General features: G+C 35.8%; 1 protein-coding gene across 1 annotated transcript in view; it reads right to left on the bottom strand.

Moving 5' to 3' along the window:
- Nucleotides 1–21401, bottom strand: part of GRIP1 (glutamate receptor interacting protein 1) — a 2220015-nt gene that overhangs the window by 684255 nt on the left and 1514359 nt on the right. Inside the window, exon 13 of the mRNA XM_044088060.1 lies at nt 16367–16447. Within this exon, the coding sequence (XP_043943995.1) occupies nt 16367–16447 (81 nt within the window). The remainder of the gene's footprint in view (nt 1–16366; nt 16448–21401) is intronic.

The following is a 21401-nucleotide window of genomic DNA, read 5'->3' as shown; positions in this document are numbered from 1 at the left end:
TCTACATTCATCAGAGGAATAGGTCTATAGTTATGGGGATTGGCTCTAACAATTTTACTTTTTGGAATCAGTATTGTTTTGGAGCTATTTAAATGGGGATAATTTATCCCATTTGTTCTAATGTAGTTAAATACCTTTAAAAGTATAGTGGAGATCTTCAGATTAAATGTCTTATAAATTCTGATGTATATCCATCAGGACCTGGTGCTTTGCCTGACTTTAAGTTATTAATTACCTCAATTATTTCTTGTTTAAATAGGTCTGATAAAAGATTTGCTTGGGTAGTTGTAATTTTGGGAAATTCAAGATTTTTTAACAAGTTATTTGCTTCAGACTTACAGGTTTGCTGAGTGTTCATATTATAGATTTCCATATAAATTTCCTTAAATATTTCTATAATTTGTTCATCTGTTTTGAATATTATATCTTGATACTATAGAAGAGTTATTCTAGAAGCTTCTTGCTTATCATCTATTATTCTTGCAAGCGTTCTGGATGGGACTTGTGCCCCTTCATAGTATTTTGCTATATATTTCTAATTCTTGTATTGAGTAATTTTGTTGGTGGAAGTCAAGCAATTCTGTTTGTAATTTGCATATTTGTTTTTCAAAGTCTTGATCTTGGGTTATTTGTAATTTCCTTTCATAGGTTGATAGGTTGGTACTAGGCTATCGGCCATAGGGCCTATACAAGCCTAGCCATAACAATTCCCTTGATATTTCTTCCCACAATATTTACTTCCCTGGATCCCTATCTAGCAGGGCGACTGACGTGATCCCCAGGGTGAATTTCCTATCTCCCATCCAATCATCAAGGTTCCTTTTGAAGAGGGCCAAGGAGGCACTCTGCTTGACATATATGGGCAATCTATTCCAGAGTATGGACAGTCTCTGGGTCAGGAACCTATCCATCCAGCATGTTTTGTTCATTGTGATGACAAGGTTTAGATCCTGGAGCATGTGGCTCTCAGGGATTGAGATTTCTTTAAGTGGAGTATGTCCAACAGCTCAGGGTTTGACATGGCCTTGTACGTTAAGCAGAGATCGCATCTGAGAAGACGATATGCCACAGAGTATAGCTGGAGTTTTTTTAGAATGTCAGCATAGGGCATCTGCTTTAGGCCTGTGATTCTTTTAGTGAGATATTTCTGTGGCCTTTCCAGCCACTGCAGATGTCTTGTGAGGTACATACCAAATGGGGCATTGTACTCTATAATGGGTCTAATGAGGGATGAGTATAGTGGGACAATGACCTCCTTTTTCTGGATGAAAAGCCTTTAGTGATGAAGTATGCCACACAGAAGGATTTCCTGACTGTTGTGGAGATGTGGATATTGAAGGTGAGACCACTGTCCACCTGTGTCCCTAAGCCTCTCATCACACTTTCGGTGTTTAGTGTACTGCCACCTATGTGGTAATTCATGGGTACATGGTTTTTCCCAAAGGGGATAACTATACATTTCTTGGCATTAAGCTTCTGTTTCTGTAAGGCCATTTTGTAGAATATCCACATCATCTGGGGATTTAATAATGGCTCCCAGTTTGCAGTCATCTGCGAACTTTGTTAGCCAGAGTTTCTTAGTGTCGGCCTATACTTCAGAGAAGTAGATGCCAAGCAAGAGTGGTGCCAGGACTGAACCTTGAGGCACTCCACTTGTCACTTGTCTGGAGATGGATTTGGAGTCAGCTATGTTTACAGTCTGGGTTCTGTCAGTAAGCCAGCTGGCAACCCATCAAGTGATGTAGGGATTTATGCCCAGCTTAGTAAGTTTATCTATGATTCCAGAGTGGTGGATGGTGTGGAAGGCCTTGGCGAGGTCCAGATAGGCTGTGTGGACCAGCTTACCCTTGTCCACAACTCTGGAGACTGATTCGAGAAGTCAATCAGGTTCAGGAGACAAGATCGGCCCTTCACGAACCCAAACTGGGTGGGGTCCAGTGTTTGAAGGTTGCCATTGTCTTTGTTTATAAGTTCCATGATAATGCATTCCATGGCCTTGCAGATCAGGCTCATCAGACTAATGGGATGGTAGTTCCCGGGATCCAAGGTGAATCCTCCCTTGTGGAGTGGGATAACTGTAGCTGTGCACCACTCAGTGGGCACAAAGCCTGAGGTGAGGCTATGATTAAACATGACACTTAGGTGAGGTGCCAGTTCATTTTGTAGTTCATGTAGTTCACAGCCTGGGATGTCATCTGGTCCCATGGATGCTGTATTCTTAACTTTGGAGAGTGCGTTTTTTACCTGTGTGGCTGTGATTACCAGAGTTTGGAAATCTTTTGGTATTGAGATGGGCCCTTTAGGGGGTGAGAAGGGGGTGAAGTTGACACTACATTGATCTGCCAGGATAATGGCAATATGCTTGGGATCAGTATATTTAATGCCATTCTGTTGTAGCTCAGAGGAGACCTGAGCATTGACATTTAGATTCGTGACATAACTATAGAATGACTTGTGGATGTCTTTGGAATCTTTGGCAATTTTATTTTTGTAACTAGTTTATGGCAGGGGACCACCAGATTGGCTTTCTTTTTTGGAGAAGAGCATCTTGGTTCTATTTGGGATGGCATGATTCATGCATGAGTTGATGTGCCCGTACAGTGTTAGTGTAGGATTCAGCAGTCGAACTTTCAGTTCTGTCTGCATGGATGTCATGAAGTTTGTCACTTCTGACTTAAGTAGCATGAAGTTGGCTTTGGAGAAGTTTTTTACGGAGGTTTCCTTACTAGGGGGTGGGGGTGGATGTGGATGTGAAGGGTGATTAGCTTATGGTCAGATCTGACCAATGAGGGGGTGACCACTGGTGTGGAGCATCTATCTCCCATGTTGGTAATGACAAGGTCTAGGATATTGGAGCCCCTGGTGGGACAATGGATTAGTTGATCCAGGGCTTTGAAATTTATGAATTCCAAGAACCATTGGGAAAAGGTGATGGTACCAGAGTAGTTTTCTCAGTTAATGGCAGGGTACTTGAAATCACCCAGTATTAGGGTGTTTGGTTGTATCTTAATATTTTCCAGTATGTCTAGAAATGTGTAGTGAGAATCCTGGGGCATGGTAGGGGAACTGTAGCAAGCTACAATTTGGATTGCAGTCTTACCTAGTGTTAGTTGCACCTGGAGAATTTAAGATGCATTGTGTTGGGCAACTAGCCTGGATGTGTGAATATCCTTGGTGAATATGGACACTCCTCCACCTTTAGTGTTTTGGTCTTGGTTTGGTGGCCGAAAAGTGTGGTAAGAGTTGTAGCCTGGTATTGCAGGGGTGCTCTCTGGAGCCTTGCAACAAGTCTCAGTTACTGCACAGATATCGATGTTCTCCATTTTTAGGAGTGCCTCAAGATAGTGCATTTTGAGGTTTACACTTTTAGCATTGAGGAGCATTACCTTCAGATTTTGCATGCTTGTATCTGTTACAGTGGTGGTTTTGTCCTTTGAACCTTGCCTAAAAAAGGCACTATAGGGGTGACAAGAGCTTTAGCCAGTAAGCTGAATCCCAGGGGCGACAGGTGCAGACCATCTCTGGCAAAGCATCATGGTTTTTAGATCATGTCATCCCAGTCAGACAGATACTGAATCCCCTTTGCATGACACCAGAAGCATAGCCAATTGTTGAAGTCAATCATTTTGTTGGCTTATACTGTGGTATCATTCTGGGCGAAGGCAGGATGCTACTTAAGTTTAGGGTCATACCTGCCTGGGCCACATGATCCAAGAGCTCTTCCATGTCTCTTTTCATGTAGTCCAGGGAGCTACGTCTCAAGTCATTCACTCCAACATGGACAATGACAAAGTCATTTTTGTACTTGTTGTGGAGTGACTTGAGTGGTGGAGTGACTTGAGTGCATGCGTTATGTGGCGGATCCTGGCACCTGGCAGGCAGCTGACTGTAATTTTCTCCTTGTTCAGCCTAGTGAGTGGGACATCAGTGTGCCTGACTATAGGGTCACCAATGACTAAAGTGTTGGGTACGTTGTCTTGCCTTAGGGGCTGTTGTTGGGTGGCACACTGGTGTTGTCAGCTATGTGTCACTTTGCTTGTGACTGGTGTTTGTTTGCATTTCAACTTCGGGTTTCCAGGTCTTTAAGTTCTTTGATTAGGTGGGTCTCCTTTTGTTATCCCATTTTCTGGAAGTAAGATGCTTTTTGAATCAGGAAACCTCTGACTGTTGCTTTACATGCTGCCCATTGAATATCAAGGGGGAACAGTGATATACTTAAGACTCTCATTTGGCTGCTTGTAAATGACAAACTGACACTGATTACCAGTAATCTCATATTTAAAATATTAAAAAAAGATTATTGCTCCCAATGAAGAGAATGTTAGCAACAAGCCTACATATTAAGAAATAACAATGAGGAAAGCCTACAACTAATCAGACCCTCTTTCAAGACAACCGCAGGAGAAACAGCCTTCACCAAATTAGATTCTGCTATTCAGAATAAATTACAAGGTGCTCTCTCTCTCTCTCTCTCTCTCTCTCTCTATATATATATATATATATATATATGCATATATATAGATATATATATATATATACACACACATATATATATATATATATATATATATATATATATATATATATATATATATATATATATATATATATATATATATATGGGTCTACTTCATAACATTGAAATTTCCTAACATTGAGACCATTACATCAAAAATTCAAAACACTGAAAACCCAAAACATTGAATACTCAGAACATTGAAAGTGTGCTTCATAACATTGAAAACTATATTGCACAAGTATCCCCTCCACCTACAACACCACCTAACTAACAAACACACTTTCTACTATGTTTATGTGGGGGGCAAGCCCCCTACACCCCCCCATAAATTAAATATACCAACTCCAAGATTGTATTACAGTGGAAAAAAGTTAATTTCCTAACCGTAGTGCAATCTTGGAGTTGATATATTTAATTTACAGGGGGTGTGTTTGTTAAGTGTTGTTGTAGGTGGAGGGTATGTTATTTACATGTGCATTGTAGTTTTCAATGTTTTGAAGCGCACTTTCAATGTTCTGAGTTTTCAATGTTTTGGGTTTTCAGTGTTTTGGGATTTAGATGTGTTGGTCTCAATGTTATGAAATTTCAATGTTATGAAGTAGACCCATATATATATATATATATATATATATATATATATATATATATATATGTGTGTGTGTATGTATGTATGTATATATATATATATATATATATATATATATAGATATATATATATATATATATATATATATATATACATATATATGTTAACAGTCCCTATCAGCATTCAAAATTACACTAAGGAAACACCTTCAGGAGAAAGCCACCAGTATTTGTTTCATGGCATCTGATAATAATCCATTCTCACCATACCAATATCTAAAAAGTATAATACTATCAATTACTGTAGTAATTGTCAAATCAGGTAAATAATCAAAACTTATAAATGATGTAAAGAATATCATTACTGACTTCTGTGTCTACCACTGTGTTTGCAATAGTTTTTTTCAAGATTCTTTTATTTCATTCTCTTATAAAGGTTAAACATATTTAAAAACTTCTATAAATGAAACAACACATACATTGTGCATCTACAACTACAACATACTAATTATTTATGTACAACTATTTACATTGCTAATTAACTAATTAATGATTTATGTGCCCAATAAGCATTTCAATAAAAAGACCAACAAGTATGACGTGTATAACCAAAGTAAATGAATAAATTAAATTAGACAAAAGAAATAGGGATTTGTAATAAACAGTCCATACACAGACAGACAGAAGAAAGAGAAGAATTAATAACTATTTATAGGATTAAAATATTATCTCAAAAATGTTTTGCCAGTAATCAATGAAATTCTTGAATTTTTTTACAATGTAAAATTATTTTTTTTTAAATTAATAGCCATTTCCCTAAATCTAGGCCATGTCATGCTTTGAAGATTGGTCCAATTTTTTCTATCAAGTTTAACTAACATGAAGGCAGGGGTAAGAAGATATAAATCTTTAGATGTTAGCCTGAGATGTGATATATGAAAGATGACAAATTTAGCATCAAAGATTACATTCAGGTACCTTCTAGAGGATAAAAATAAGAAACAAAAGTGTCCAGCAAAACACACATAAATACAATTTTCTACTTAAAAAAAGATGACATAAAAATGAATCATCATAGCATCAATTTCTTTATAGCAACAAATTAATACCTACATTTGTTGCTATAACAATTTGTTGCTATGATGATTAATTATTTTACTGTTTTATTGATGTCGCTTGAAGAAGAGAATTGTATTTAAGTGTGTTTTTATGGTTTTGTTGGTCTGAAGAAGTGCTTATGCATGAAAGCACTTACAGTGTTTAATAAATAGTTTTATTTTTAGTTCAGTTGTGCTGATCACTTTTGTTTCTTATTTTTATATCTGGATTTTGCGATGAGTGACCTTTGGTTGAGATGGATACTTTATTGCTACCTTTGAGAGGATAACTTAGATATTAGACACATCTAAATATGTTGTGAATATGTGCAGTTCCAGAAAATATGTAGTAAATTGGATTCTGGATTAATGCATGCAGCACAGGTGGATGAAAATTTAGAAGTATAACACAAAGTAGTAGAGTGTATTCTAAGAACTAAGCCAACACAGGAATGGAGAAAGGAGATTCTACTGATAGGGATGAGTACAATTAGGGATACAGACAATAGGCAAGAAGGGGCTGGAATTTACTGGAAAAAACTGGCAAAAAACAAGGTATTGGGAGCAAAGAATTAGAGAGAGAAAGGTAATAGAATGGGAAGAAGCCAATAATTTATTTGGACTTCAGGCTATAGATTGCCTTCTCTATCACAGTATGGGCAAAGAAAAAGTAATAGGGGGATCATAAGTAAAAGACTAGCATTCGTAGAGTTTTTAGTAGAATCTAGACCATAAGCTGCAGTTAAAGGGATAATTTAATGAAGGTGTTTAAAAAAAGGAATAATTAGTACAGCATATAAAATATTGCATGATAACTATAAGAAAAAATCAGAGGAGGTTATAAAAAGGATTGGGAAGAGGGACTGGATAAGCAATTCAAAAGAAACACTGGGGAGATATATGTAGGTTTCACAAATATGCAACAAAGTCTAGAAGATTTAGGATATTTGCTTGGAAGTGTTTACATAGATATTTCTATACCCCCAAGTAGACTCCAACATTTTTTTCACAGATAGCAAATGTTGATGGTGTGATGGAGAAGAAATAGATTATTGGGAGCATATTTTTGAGAGTGTAATGAGTTGACAGAGTTTAAAAATCCCCTGCATACTACTCCTCTATCAGAAATACTGGATGATTAAATTGGTATGAGTAAGGAAATGATTTTTGAGCTATGATACAGAATCTGTATTGCCTAGAGAAAGTAAGGCCTTGCTGAGTCTAATTATGGTGGCTGAAAGCAATTACTAGGAAATGGAAATCAAAGTCTAAACCAACTATACTAGAATTAGTAAATATAGCAACAGAGATAAAACAACTAGAACTGGGATCTTTAGAAAAGTGTAGGAGCAAATTACATAGAAAGAAAATGGAAATTGTGGGAACAATATATGCAGAAGAGGAATGAGCTTTAAAAGAAGGCAGGATTTGAATGAGCTATGTAATGTTTGACTGACCGAGACTGGATAGATGATAAAGTATGTATAATGTTTACAACTAAAATTATGTCAGTATGGTTTGTTTTCATTTATATAAATATATGATTGCTTATGTCATAAGCAATAAGTTAATAAAGATGTTTCTTGTTTAATAAAAAAGTTAGAAATGTAAGATGAAATTTTTGCAGGGGTCATACAGGCATTGTTCATGATCCTAAGTTGGGTATACAATAGTTTCTTGAGGGGAATGTAGAGGAGTTTAGTTTTATAGTGGTCAAGAGTGTTTGCTTAGAAAGATCCAATCCCACAGACAGCCAATACATAGGGTGTATGTATGAGTTTTTATATTTCATTTTAGAGATCAGTCTATAAGTGATCCATAGTGGGTTTAAGATGTTAATGAGGATAACATTTGTACTACTGCAATGAATCAGAAGTGGGAATAGCTGAAGTCAAATTGAAGGTTAATTAAGAAGCTGATGGGGGTTTAGCTGAATACTTATATTTTCAGTAGTGAGGGGTTGCTTTTCTAAGAGATTAATGACTAATTTATCTTTGCTGAGAGGGGAAGGTAGACAGCTTCATCATACATTTATTACTTAAAGTTGCATTCAAATTGATAGATTGGAAAAGATTAAAGGTTTCAGAAAGTTTTAAGCTATTGATTAGTGTTTGGAACATCATTATCTTTTAGACATAAATAGGATGACTTTAAGATTTTTAAGATCTTGGTTTTAGATATGGAAGAGTACTGGAGTTATATTTCATTTGGAACACATTCTTCTGCCAAACTGCCAGTCATCCAAGTTCACAGGTGTAATTATAAGTTTAATAAGCCTAAATGCAGTGATTATTAGGTAATAAAGATAGAAAATGGATAGCCCCACACCACCCTGATTTTAGGTAGAATAAATTTGCTATAGGCTATGTGGAGTGACTTTGGTTAACAAATAAAATTGCTCAATTTTGAGTTAATATTGTAGAAAAATTTAACAGGAAGAATTTGAAAGGAGGAGTAAAAAAAAAGAAGTCAGGGTAGAATATTCAGCTTAATTCTGGCAGCTTTAGGCAAGAATGAAAGGTAAAATTTAGTCCATTTTTCTAAGTCATTTTGTATATTTACCCACATTATAAGAACATTTTTATGAAGCATCTGTGATTGGTCTTTGTCAAAGTGAATAGCTAAGTAGTTAAGAGAGGAGGAAGACTTAATATCATAAGTTATAAGGTTTGTGAAAGAAGAAAACTTACAATTTAACGGAAGTATAACAGACTTGTGTAAGTTTAGTTTATACGTAGAAAAACTGGAAAAACCATTGATAGTTTGGATAATAATAGATATATCAGAATGTGAGAAATAGATAGAGATGTCATTCACAAAAGCGATAAAAGGAATATTAATATTATGGATTCTGGGGAAGATATTGTGTCTTTTGTGTAAACATTATTTATATAGAACCACTTTTTTAAACACATATGGAGACGGGGGCAACCTTTCCTGGCCCCATTTATAATGTGTATAGTTTGGGATAAAATTATATTAATAGAAATTTGTATAAATGCTTTGTTATATAGAGCTTGCATAGCTGTAATAAACGAATCAGAAATTTTAAAGTGTTGCACTACAATGAAGAGAAACTTAAGATTCATATGGAGAAAAGCTTTAGAAGCATCAATTGCTAGAATTAAATTATTTAGGTTAAACTTATTTGTGAGAAGCTGAATAATTTCAAGAGAAAGTATATGATCAGAAGTTTACCAACTGATGCACAAAATAAAAAGTTACCTTGCTGCAAAAAAGAAACAACCACGAGTATATCCAACAAATTTAATGAAACTCTGACGTTTCGGTCAAAGCCTTCAAGGAGTATAACACAAAGTAAAAACCTTGCCTCATATATACACATACAAATACATCAATTAAACAATCATACAATTAAAGAAATACTCTCTAAGTACATTATTTATTTAGTCCCCTTGGAGACAGGGTGTCAAATTTTAAAATGTATGATCAGAGGTTTGTCTGGACTTCAAGAAACCTGACTAGTAAGGTGATTTTATGAATGGGAGAACTAATTTTAGCATATTGGCTAAGATCGTAGCATATATCTTTAAGTCTACATTTATGAGAGCAATTGGTCTGTGGTTTGAGGGATCAGATGGATATTTATTTGGATTGAGTATAAAGATCAATCCTCCTAGATAGGGCTCAGATATTCCCTTAAATATCACTCAATCTGTTCCAGTAGCTGACACCAAATCACCAGCACGGCACCAAAACACTTGTATATAATAAAATCCACAGGTTTATTGAAAAAATACACATCAGTTAAGCACTTTCATCCATTAAAAGACTTCCTCAGAACAATGAATCTGATTTTTGACTTCCTTTTAAGGTATAAAACCCACATCAACTGACTTGCATTAATTAACATTTAAAGTGCCAATGCTGCAAATTTTTAAGAAAATACCACATTTAGTTTGGGACTCCTGGGATTTTTTGGGGAGACTTAAACCCAGTCTATCTGAAGGGGTTGAATGGTTAGTAACAATTGATGTAGTCGACCTATTTTCGAACATACCTAAAGAGGAGGGTATGAATAGGTTTCAAGAAAGTATTACTAGGGCAAGACTGTTATCTTGGGACAAGACCCTTTTGGTGCTAGATTTCATGGAACTGGTATTGACACACAATTATATTCTATATGAGGGCGAGTACTACAAGCAAACCAAGGGTGTAGCTATGGGGGACGCTTGTGCCCCCATATATGCCAATCTGGTGGTACATGATTGGGAAATTGAATTCATCTTTCAAAGCAAATGGTTCAGGTACATATCCTGTTATTTCCGTTTTTTGGACGATATTTTCCTCTTATGGAAGGGAAATGAACAGGAATTAAAATAATTTATTATTTATATAAATTCCTGTAGTGACTGTTTCAAATTTACAGTCAACATGGACAAGGAGACTATTTCATACCTAGACACCCGCATTACCTTGGAGGATGGAAAATTTAAGTCTAATATTTTTAGGAAAAGTACCTTTAGTAATTCTTATTTGCATTTCACCAGTAATCACCCTTGGGCCCAGAAAAGGAATATTTTTAAAGGGCAATGCATTAGGGTGGCACGGATGGTAATGATTTAGACAATGAGTTAAGCAAAATAGGATCCATGTTTGCTGATAGGGGATACCCAAGGGGCATGATAAAGGATGTTAGTGAATATGTTAGGAATCAGTGGGGGATTAAGTACAAGCCTCTTTTGGGAGTAGGTTCCGACACTGATGGAATTGGTAGTGATTCCACCTTTAATGAAAGCAAAGATACTGAAAAGTATAATAAAGCTTTCAACATGCCTCCTATTGTGAGGATATTAAAAACATTATTCAGTGGAACTGGAATGTCTTGAGGGCTGATAACAATATATTGAAAGTAGTGGGTAACCAGCCTAGGTTTGTTTATAAGAATGGGTTTAATATGAAACGTCTTTTAGAGACGAAACATGTTCTTAATGGAGGGGGGGATCAACGACAGAGGAACTACTAAGTGTGGCACTTGCCAACAATGCCAACTTATTATTAATGTTCCGAGTATTACCCTGGAAAATTACAATCGGACCATTATTACTTTTCAGAAAGGAAATTGTAGGTCCAAAAATTTGGTATATTTGGCTACATGTACCCACTGTACTTGTTTCTATGTGGGGAAGACCATCAGGTGTTTACGAAATAGGATTTATGATCACTCCTATAGTATTAAGAAGCATGATGCCAACAATGCTCTATGGAAACATTTAAATGAGAACAAGGGATGTTCGTCATTTAGTTTTGGTATATTGGAATTAGTAAAGCAAAATGCTAGGGGTGGTGATATTAAAAAAATGGTGGGGGAAAAAGAAACAAGGTGGCAAATTAAATTGAATGCCTCAGTACACCCTGGGATCAACGAATATGTCTCCATTAAACCCATTTTAGACAATATAAGGTAAAATTTCTGGGAATATGATGATTTGGAATGTGGATTTATTAGGGTGTTTTTAGTAATACACTTCGTTAGCATTACATCTTATAGTAAATGATTTTAGTATCCTATATATTTAATACAGGTTGTAGATGTACGTAGTAGACTTTGTTTATGTATATTTTATATATTTTTAGATGTATTTAACTTTTGTAATGGAACATGTTATATCACTAAGGAAGGAATTAGAATTAGCAGCATTGGCACTTTAAATGTTAATTAATGCAAGTCAGTTGATGTGGGTTTTATACCTTAAAAGGAAGTCAAAAATCAGATTCATTGTTCTGAGGAAGTCTTTTAATAGATGAAAGCGCTTAACTGATGTGTATTTTTTCAATAAACCTGTGGATTTTATTATATACAAGTGTTTTGGTGCCGTGCTGGTGATTTGTTGTCAGCTACTGGAACAGATTGAGTGATTATTCTTCTTTTGTCGACTGGTCTGGTATTTTTCGTTTATTCCCTTAAATATAATACCATTGAAAAGTTGTAGGAGGATTTTTTAAATTTTATCTGAAAAAGATTTATACAAAACTACAGTAAAATGATCAGGTTCAGGTGCCTTACCTTGCTTAACCTGGTTTACAACAGTTTTAATTTCATAAAGAGTAAAAGGTACTTCCAGGAGATTAATTTGTCATTTCAAGTCTGGAATTTTAGAGTATTTAAAATAAATAAGAGTTCATCTACAGTACCATACAGAGAATGATTACCATGGAGATTAGATTAAATATTAGAGACAATTTGAAATATTTCATTAGTAATAGTAATAACTGGGTTCATTATTATGGTTGACATGTACGGAGGAGCTTTATTTAAATTAATAAGTCTAGTAAGTCCCCTCATTGTATTCTGAGACTTTTTGTTTTATTCCAAAAGACATGAGAAGCACAGAGAAGGTTAAATTCTTTCCTGGTTTGGGTAATATCATTCACTAACTCCTTATATAGTTGAGTAACTTGGTTACATTCTAATTTAATGAGTCTATTTAATAGATTTTCCTCTTTTTCTTTATGCGGTTTTTATTTAAATAGGAAGCCTTAATTATACATACGCCTCTCAATTTGGCCTTTAAGGAGGCCCACTTAATGTCTAAGGGGATGTCTGAATTTATATCAGAATTTATAAAATTATCTAGCAAATCATTTATTTCATTTAGGACCTCTTGCTCTTGGAGTAAAGCAGGGTTTAATGTCCAGTTCCAAGTGCAAGAATGTCTAGGTTTATTTACTGACATGTCTAAACTAAGAGTTATTTTAAAGTGGTCAGAGAAATACCTGGGTTCAGTTCTAAGGGATTTTCTCTAAATATTCTAAAAATTAGGAAGAAATATATTCTAGAATGGGATTTGTAGTATGCGCAGTAGTAAGTAAATTTATGTTCAGATGGGATTTAGAAAAAATTTAAGGCTCAAGTGACTCAAAGTCTTCAATTACATCATGAATGGCTAAGGAGGCATTACATTATAAATCCTAATATTTGAAGATTGGTGCTATAGAGATGGTTTTGAAATTTACTCAATAAATTATGAATCTCCATAATAAACACATGTTGGCGATGATATCAGGTGTAAATTTTCACAAAAAGAACTGGTTTTGTAAAGCCAGGAATTGTCTGTGTGAAGTAATACCAATGACCACTGTGGTCTGAGCCAGAGTTTTGAATGTCATTTTGAAAGGTGGCTTTAACCAACATAACTACCCCTTTATTGTTAGTGTTATCACCAGCTGCAATGATAAACCATAGCCATTTTTTATTAATTTGATTCCATTGTTTCAAGATTACATGCTTCTTGTATAAAGCTGATTGATGCTCTAAAGTTATAGAAAAGGTGAAGAAATAGTTTATGTTTTTTAAGTTTTTGAATGTCATTTAAGTTCCATGATTCAAAAAAAAAAAAAAACCACAAGATATTAAAATGTGGGAAGAAATAGAAGAGGAGAGAAAATCTAAGGTTAGGGTTAAAAGTAAAACATGATTTTAATGTACAAAAGTATGAATAAGCTAGAATAGGGTATGTGAGAAATAAAACCAAATGTTTAAATTAGGGTGTATAATAAAATCTTTTCTTAACTCCCCCTAAAGGCCTAACCCTGTGTTCTACCATATAGAAAGAGTTATCAAAGGGATATAATCTAGATATGTAGAATTTAGTCTTGAAGAAAGGATAACTGCCTACTTGTATAGACCCAGTAAGTAAAAAACATAAATAGTTTGTCCAAGTAGGTAAATACTCCCATTGCCTACAAAGACAGTTCATATTCTAGCATCAAGGTTCCTGAAAATTAGTGTTATGGCTTTTTTATTAGCAAAGGCTATATGCTAATAACCATAATTAGCAAATATAACCTAGCTACAGCATAAACTAAAGTGTTATAGCTTATAATAATGTAATTAAGGTATATTGTTCTCTGATTGCAAACCTTGAGGTTGTGCATATTATTTGATATATATATATATATATATATATATATATATATATATATATATATATATATATACACACATATATATATGCAGAACAAACACTGAAAGGATGAATCTTGGCAAAATAACAATTTGGCTAAGCAAGTAAGAAAGCACACAATTTAGTCATCATAAGCAGTCATTGATGCATTAGCAAAATGACTGTAAATAAGCTGGCATTTTCTGCGTGGCAGCAGACTTCAAATTATGCGTACTGGCACAAATCAAACAATGATCATGACTGGAAAGTACAACAGCAAACTAGAAAAAGTAAGTGGAAACATGACCACAAATGTCAAAGTAGCACACAGTTCTAGCAGACCACCAAGATTTGTGACGACGATACCTTTCACCAGGTACAACCAACATGGAGGATCAGGTAGCATTCAAAGATCATGTGAACATCTATACAAACATGGAGACAGTGTTCAAAATGACAGGTGTCAAATTCAGCCATAAGATTATGCAGTCAAACATGTTCACTGCCAACAACACTTCCTCATGTAGATCATGGAGGAAAAATCTTTCTCAAGGACTGATTAAGTGGAATCAAGCAGGACTGAAGTCAAAGACTTGGTTACATACTGTCTTGGCATCCAAGATGGATAATATGATATATTTATTGCTATGGCATGTAAACAGGAGAAAGGCTGGGTATTGCATTTGAAATTTTATAGCTCTGTTGATCAAATGTGCACAAAATGGAGCAAGCTTATGTCTATTGAGTCTAATTTGCAGTGGCAACTCCTGAATAATCCCTAGTTTATGGTTCTGCCAGGTTAGGGTACTTTTTTTTAGTTGCAGTTAATACCTGCCAAGGTGAAGCATTTACTGAGGAAGATCTCAAGGCTCTATGAGTTCTTATAATGATGATGGTATTTGCAGAAGAGTCACTGCCTAGTAGGTTAGTGAAGAGTTTATGAAGAGTAGGTATTAAGTTAGTGGAGAGTAGGTATTAGGTTAGGCTGTTTAGTAGATTCAGGCAGACCTTTAATTATCATGTTGCTGTGTCTATTTCATAATTTCAAGTCTAGCAGTTTTTCATTAATAGTGGTAGTGTCTTTATTTTGTGGATTGTAGGGTCACTCAAATTAATTTTATCTTTGCATGCTGCAATCTGTGATTCAAAGGTGTCCATTCTTTTTGAAATATCCTGTAAGGTGGCATTAACACCAGCGATTTGGATAGAGAGATTCTGAATAGCCTACTAAAGAGGGAGAAAAGAAGATTCTAATTCATCAGTCATTGACACTTGTTCAGGCTTAGATTTAGCTGTATCTTACTTGGTTGATGCTCTGGAACTTTTAGAAACAGTTTCCTTCTTGGGAGATAGAAGCACTGAAATTTTAGTTTTGGAGGTTTGTGAATCCATTTGTTCTAGGTCTTCTGCCATGATTCATATAACTGAAAGTTATCCCAGTGGTGTGTTGTCTGCCTTAGATTAAGAAATAATGTGTTGGAGATTAGCTTAAAGTATTAGCAGAAGGCTTATTGTGGGACAGACGAGCAAGAGCGATGACAGGCCAGCCATGTTGCAGCTCTATCTTGAATATACAGTTCTTGGTTTCTTCACACTGATGCCTTAAGACAGCATTTAATGTAGAGGAACAGTAATCACTTACATTTATGCAATCCAAATGATATCCAGAATAGTGGTTATGAGCATTTGTACCAAGTAACGAGATGAGAAACCTAAATAGGTTACAGAGCCAAATAAAAAGGCTGTCTACACCACAGCAGCCATATTTCTATTCCCACTGTGTTTGCAATATTGTAATCTACTCTGCTACAACACTGCAACCTTTGGCAGTACTCCCATTATTGAGCCCAGGACATGATTGAAAAAGGGTCAATACACCAGTTTACCAACATGGTTAACAAATAACAAGGTAAGTAAGTAAGCCATGCTAATTGCAAACATGATAATTCCAAGTTACTAGATTAGAAAAAAAACTGTATTGTAATATTTGTCTCAAATACAGTTCAATAAAATGTCCGGTCTTGTAATGATGACACATAAATGGTAATTGTTAACTCTGTTCATTACTTCCATAACCATCATAGCTTGGCCATTTGCTGCAGAGTTAGTATCTGTATTTGTATAAGTACAACAAATATCTGCATTGTACAGAAATGTGTAGATTAACAAATATCTGCACTACACAAAAATGTGTGGTTTACAAAATCGTTCATACTGCTTTATTTATATGCATCAATAAATTTTCTTCAAAAACTTACACCGTACAGTGATGCCAAACTCTGCGTTGTGTTTCTTTGGTAACTTCACATGAAATGTGCCACTGCTTGCTATAACAGATTCTATAAAAAACAAAGACATATCAAAAACCTACATTACAGATAATAAAATTACAGATTTCTAATCAATTTAATGGCAGATATATTATTTTTAGAACACATTCAATTGACAGCATTTGGGGAATTGCATGATAAAAAATCATAATTAGGAAGATTCCTGTTCTTCTTCCTGAATACTTGAGTTGTTATTACTGGGTGTGTGACTGCAATTTAAAAGCCGTTTTAATTATTTTTCTGTTTGATAAACCACCTTAGTTTCACCTCTTACACCCTAAAATGAAGTTATGATATTATTTACTTAATGCATTTATTTGTACCCAGGTATGGCCAAGTAAAGCACTCATGCCACACGTTTGTATGTCCCAAGGGTACAGACAGGTCAGAATATAGATTGGTATGTGAAAATTAAGCCAGCAAATTCTTCCAGTGATAAGCAGTGGATGAGATAGTGATGTGCAGTTAATCTTAAGAGTATTCCTTCCCTGGTCTTTTAAAAAGTACACTAGTTTACAAAAGTTTCCATTTATACAAAATCACAAACAGTATAAGGAGAGGCTTTGGCACCTACTATCTCTTACTCTAATATTAATTTAACTTATTTTATTTATGGTTTCATTGCCAAAGGTAACCAAACATTTTTGTTTGATACACTGTGGCACCTAAGAGGGTAAGGCTAGAACATAGTTCTGTGCACTGACTATGTGCCCTAGCATATCAGTTCACATCAAACATATAATTTACCTGTATGATGACCATTTAATTTACTGCTTCTACACATTACAAACAAGCTGCTCCAACAGGAAGATGCAAGCTTCTACACAGCTATCAGAAGCAGCTTAGTTTTCATTAAAAAGCTAAAAACAACTTAAAAAATAAAACTCTTCTCCCCACTACTGTTAGGTGGCAGTTACGTACTGTGTTCATCCTTCGCCTACAATGATCCCAGGCAGACCTAGAAAATGCACGGTACTCTAATTTATATTCAAAATCTACAAAGGTTCTGATGCCTGGAATGAAGAAAATAATTTGTTCAGAAGAAGAATAGCTTTTGTTCTTCTCTGATTTCTCCTTACCATGCAGTGTAGACATCAAGCTACTAGCCTAAAATATAGGTATGTTTCCATAGTGAATTTGTAATGTTCATTGGTTGATAAAATCACAACAGCATGTCCATAGCTCATGTCAGGGTCATAACACTAGCATGATGAAAATCATTAGCAGAAATAATAATTACCAATGTTACGTCTCTATTTAATCCCGTGAAAACAAATCTGGGAATTTTAGCACTTTACAACATATTTAGCTTAAGCTGCCAAGAGTGCTAATTATGAGTATTACAGAAATGCACATTTTTTTCATCATAACACTTAGTAGTATTTTTGTTTTACCACAAAGATCATTTTACATTTGTATATGAAATTATCCCGTGAACTATTGGGGGACATTTTTTAGGAATTCAAATATTCATTCCAACCCAGTTCACAGTGTATTCTCCCTATTCAAACCCGGTGTAAAAAATTTTACAAACACTTATTATAATCATTTTTAAACATGTAGGTTTGATGGCCAACAACAGTAAGCAGCTGGGCTAGGGCAATATAGGAGCGAGAAAGGTTTATCCAATGTTCTGGCCACTACAACTGCTATGCACAATCTGTGAAGCAGCAGTAGGCCTAACAAAGAGGCACCAAACCTAGAGGCCATTAGAAAAAACAGTCCAGAGCAATGAGGAGGGAGGCAGATACAAGGACAGTATAAGCAAGCCTACCTTTTTTTAAAATAGCAAAAACAGAGGGATGAGGGCTTGAAGACCAAAGAATTGGGGTCAGTGTCTGATACAATATATTTCTTGAGTGGACAAGACCAAGAGCTGGGTTTGATCCCTACTGCAGTCTGAAAGGTTCACTGTATGGTTCCCAGACATAAAAACTTATAATTATTCTGAGCTTGGAAAATCATTTCAGAAAGCACTAAGTGTAATTTCCAGGATGGACAGGGACCATTTTAATTGCTTAATAGTGTGCCTGGCTCATTTCCTGAGAGCTTTCAAACACTTGTCTTCCACTCATGAGATTTCTGAGAGTTTTGCTGTGATCTGGTACCATCCTTGGCAGCTAAGTAAATTCACCTACTTATGTTGCACTTTTGATAATTTCTGACTGTGCTAATATTATATGTTTGCATTATTTACTGCATCCTTACACTTTAAATCAACTTAATGTCCCTTTGCAATCAACAGTAATTGTTTGCTGTTTTCTATACTGGTTTCTATACTTCGTGAGCACTTCCCATCCTTAATTTAGTTGAGTAATACTGTTTCTTTTGACTTTCTGCTTCTTCTGGTGGTTTTACATTAAGAAAGGTTTGGACTGCATCCTGGTGGCACTAGAGAGTAGTCTGATCATATTTTAAGTTTGGAAATCACTTCAGAGGGCTCCAAATATAAATCCTGATATGCCAGAGGGCCATTTTATTTGTTTAGTCATTTTCTTGTTGAATAAAGTCACCTTATTTGTGTGATGCAGCTCATTGTGCAGTTACAGCTGATAGTGCCCTGCATAGATGCAATTAGAACTGAAATGTTCCCTATAAAAATACTTTTTAAAATTCCCTAGGTGTTAGTTGCACATAGAAAAACTAGTTTGCATGTTGAGGAGCTCCACCCCATCAGTTTAGTCTTAGACAGAAGGCAACATTCAAACAGCCCCAAAACTAGCCAGCTTTAGACCCTCGTGTTCCAGTTCTAGTGATCAAGTAATAAGAATCTGCAGCTATGAATATACACTTTTCTATCATCTCTGCAGCCATATGTGTGCCCTGAGGCAATGTAGTAATGGTCATGTTTACTTATAATTACCTAATTCTTAAACTGATATGGTATGTGAAAGGTGTAGTTATGCACTGTTACTGGAGGCAAAGTACTTGTAATACCAAACAGGTTGTCAGAAACACACACTACACTCACCACACATTCTTTGCACCAGACACACAGATCCTCATATGCGGAGGCTCTTAAATGTATTCTTCTTAAACTGCAAAGGCCTCCCAGACGTTGCACCATAATAAATATCCTCAGAAACCTCAAAACCACTCTACCAAAACAACGTCCACCACGATACATACAGCCACATCTTACAACATCTCAACCTCTAAACTCACCAGGCAAAAAAACACAACCCAACATTTTGGTCACAGGGGACTACATTGTGAATTACTGCTGTCTCACTCACCAGGCTGAGTAAGGAGATAGTCATGGTCAGGTGCATGTCAGGGACCGGCATCTGACAGATCATGAACGCACTCAGTTTGTTGAACCATAAATACCTATATAACTCAGTCATAGTCCACGTGGGTATGAATGACCTGAGACATACCTCCCTAGACTACATGAAACAGACATGAAGGAGTTCTTGGACTGTGTGTTCAGGCCAGTATGAACCTAGTACTGAGCAGCATTCTACCTTCTCCAAGAATGATGTTAAGAATTGGCTTAGTTTTTGGTGTCATATGAAGGAGGTACAAATTTTGTCACCCTGGGTGGTTATGGTAGACAGTCTATGCTGCTTTACCAGGGAATATTTTCACCTGTCCCCTTTAGCCTTTTGCATATTGGCTAAAACCTTTTTCTCCTCCATAGTGCTTTTTTTAGGAACTGGCATTCAGATAAAACTTTAAACATAGCAAAAGCAACGCAACAACATCTAAAGTTGTCGCTGCTCAATTCCTAGAGTCTAAACAAGAAACTCCACCACCTACAGGCTCTCCTCACCCTTGATAATGTAGAAGTGCATACAGTTACAGAGACTTGGTTTAAAGCCCTGGAGAGCACCCCGGCAGTGCAGGACTGCAATGCCTTCCACACATTCAGACTATCTATTGCACAGGAAGGGATGAAAGGTGCAGGTGCCTCAATTTATATCAAAAACATACGTCTCAAGGCTGATCAATCAGTGTGCTGCACATGAGCTTATCCATATCCAAATTACTATAGGTGAAGTCCCACATATAGATCCCCTTCCATGACCCAGGAAACCCATAATACATACACAAATGTACTGAAGACAGTCCCCATTTAATCCAACACTAAATTCATGAGTGACTTTAATTACCCTACTACAGACTAGTGTTAATACAACACCCCTAATATGGATACTCAGAGATTCCTGGAATTTGTAAACCCAAATATACTGAACCAGTTAGTCCACATGCCCACTATACGTGCAGACATCCTTAACCTGATCCTCTTAAATACTGAAGAACATTGTAACATCCCAGGAATACTGTTCTTATTGGTTAGGTTGGACCATAAAGCTGGCTCCTTTGAAATAAAAATAAAAACCAGAAGCCCAGCTAATCATGAAACATTTAGCAGTTATTCAAAGGCAAACTTCCTACTACTAGTGGACACCTTTGCAATATTCCAAGTTCCTCCCAAATCCCCAAAACACTGTTCCCTATGTGGAATTCTTTATGGATCTCATGTATAATCATCCAGAAAGACAGCTGTACCCACCCACAGCCAGTGCAAGACTAACTGAAAAAAAACAAGGCACCTTGGTGGGATCCAAATATCAATAGGTTGTATAACAAAATGAAGAAAAACATGGCAAAAATTAAGAAGTAAAATGCCCAAAAAGGTAAAAACTTCCTCATCAATCTATCTAAACAAGCAACTCAGAGGGGCTTATCAGGTCTACCAAAGCCAAATCTGTGGTAAAAATAGCATCTCATGTGAAGGGCAGTCACAAAGCATTCTTGTCTGCAACCACAAAGGCAATACACAGCAATGTACGGAGTTAATTGTAAATGGAGCTACATGTACTGAGCCAGAAGACATAGCAAAAATATTGGCTGACAGTGGGTCAAGGTATTATCCTTCTGAATTCATCCTTCCTTATGTTAGCTAACTCATGCCTCTCAGGTGGGGTTTGTTAAACAACAGATCAAGTACACACCA

This window comes from Protopterus annectens, chromosome 11.part0, assembly GCF_019279795.1.
Source record: "Protopterus annectens isolate FY-2018-M chromosome 11.part0, PAN1.0, whole genome shotgun sequence".
NCBI lineage: Eukaryota > Metazoa > Chordata > Ceratodontiformes > Protopteridae > Protopterus > Protopterus annectens.
The sequence above is the reverse complement of the archived record's forward strand: the minus strand, read 5'-3'. Positions and strand labels throughout refer to the sequence as shown.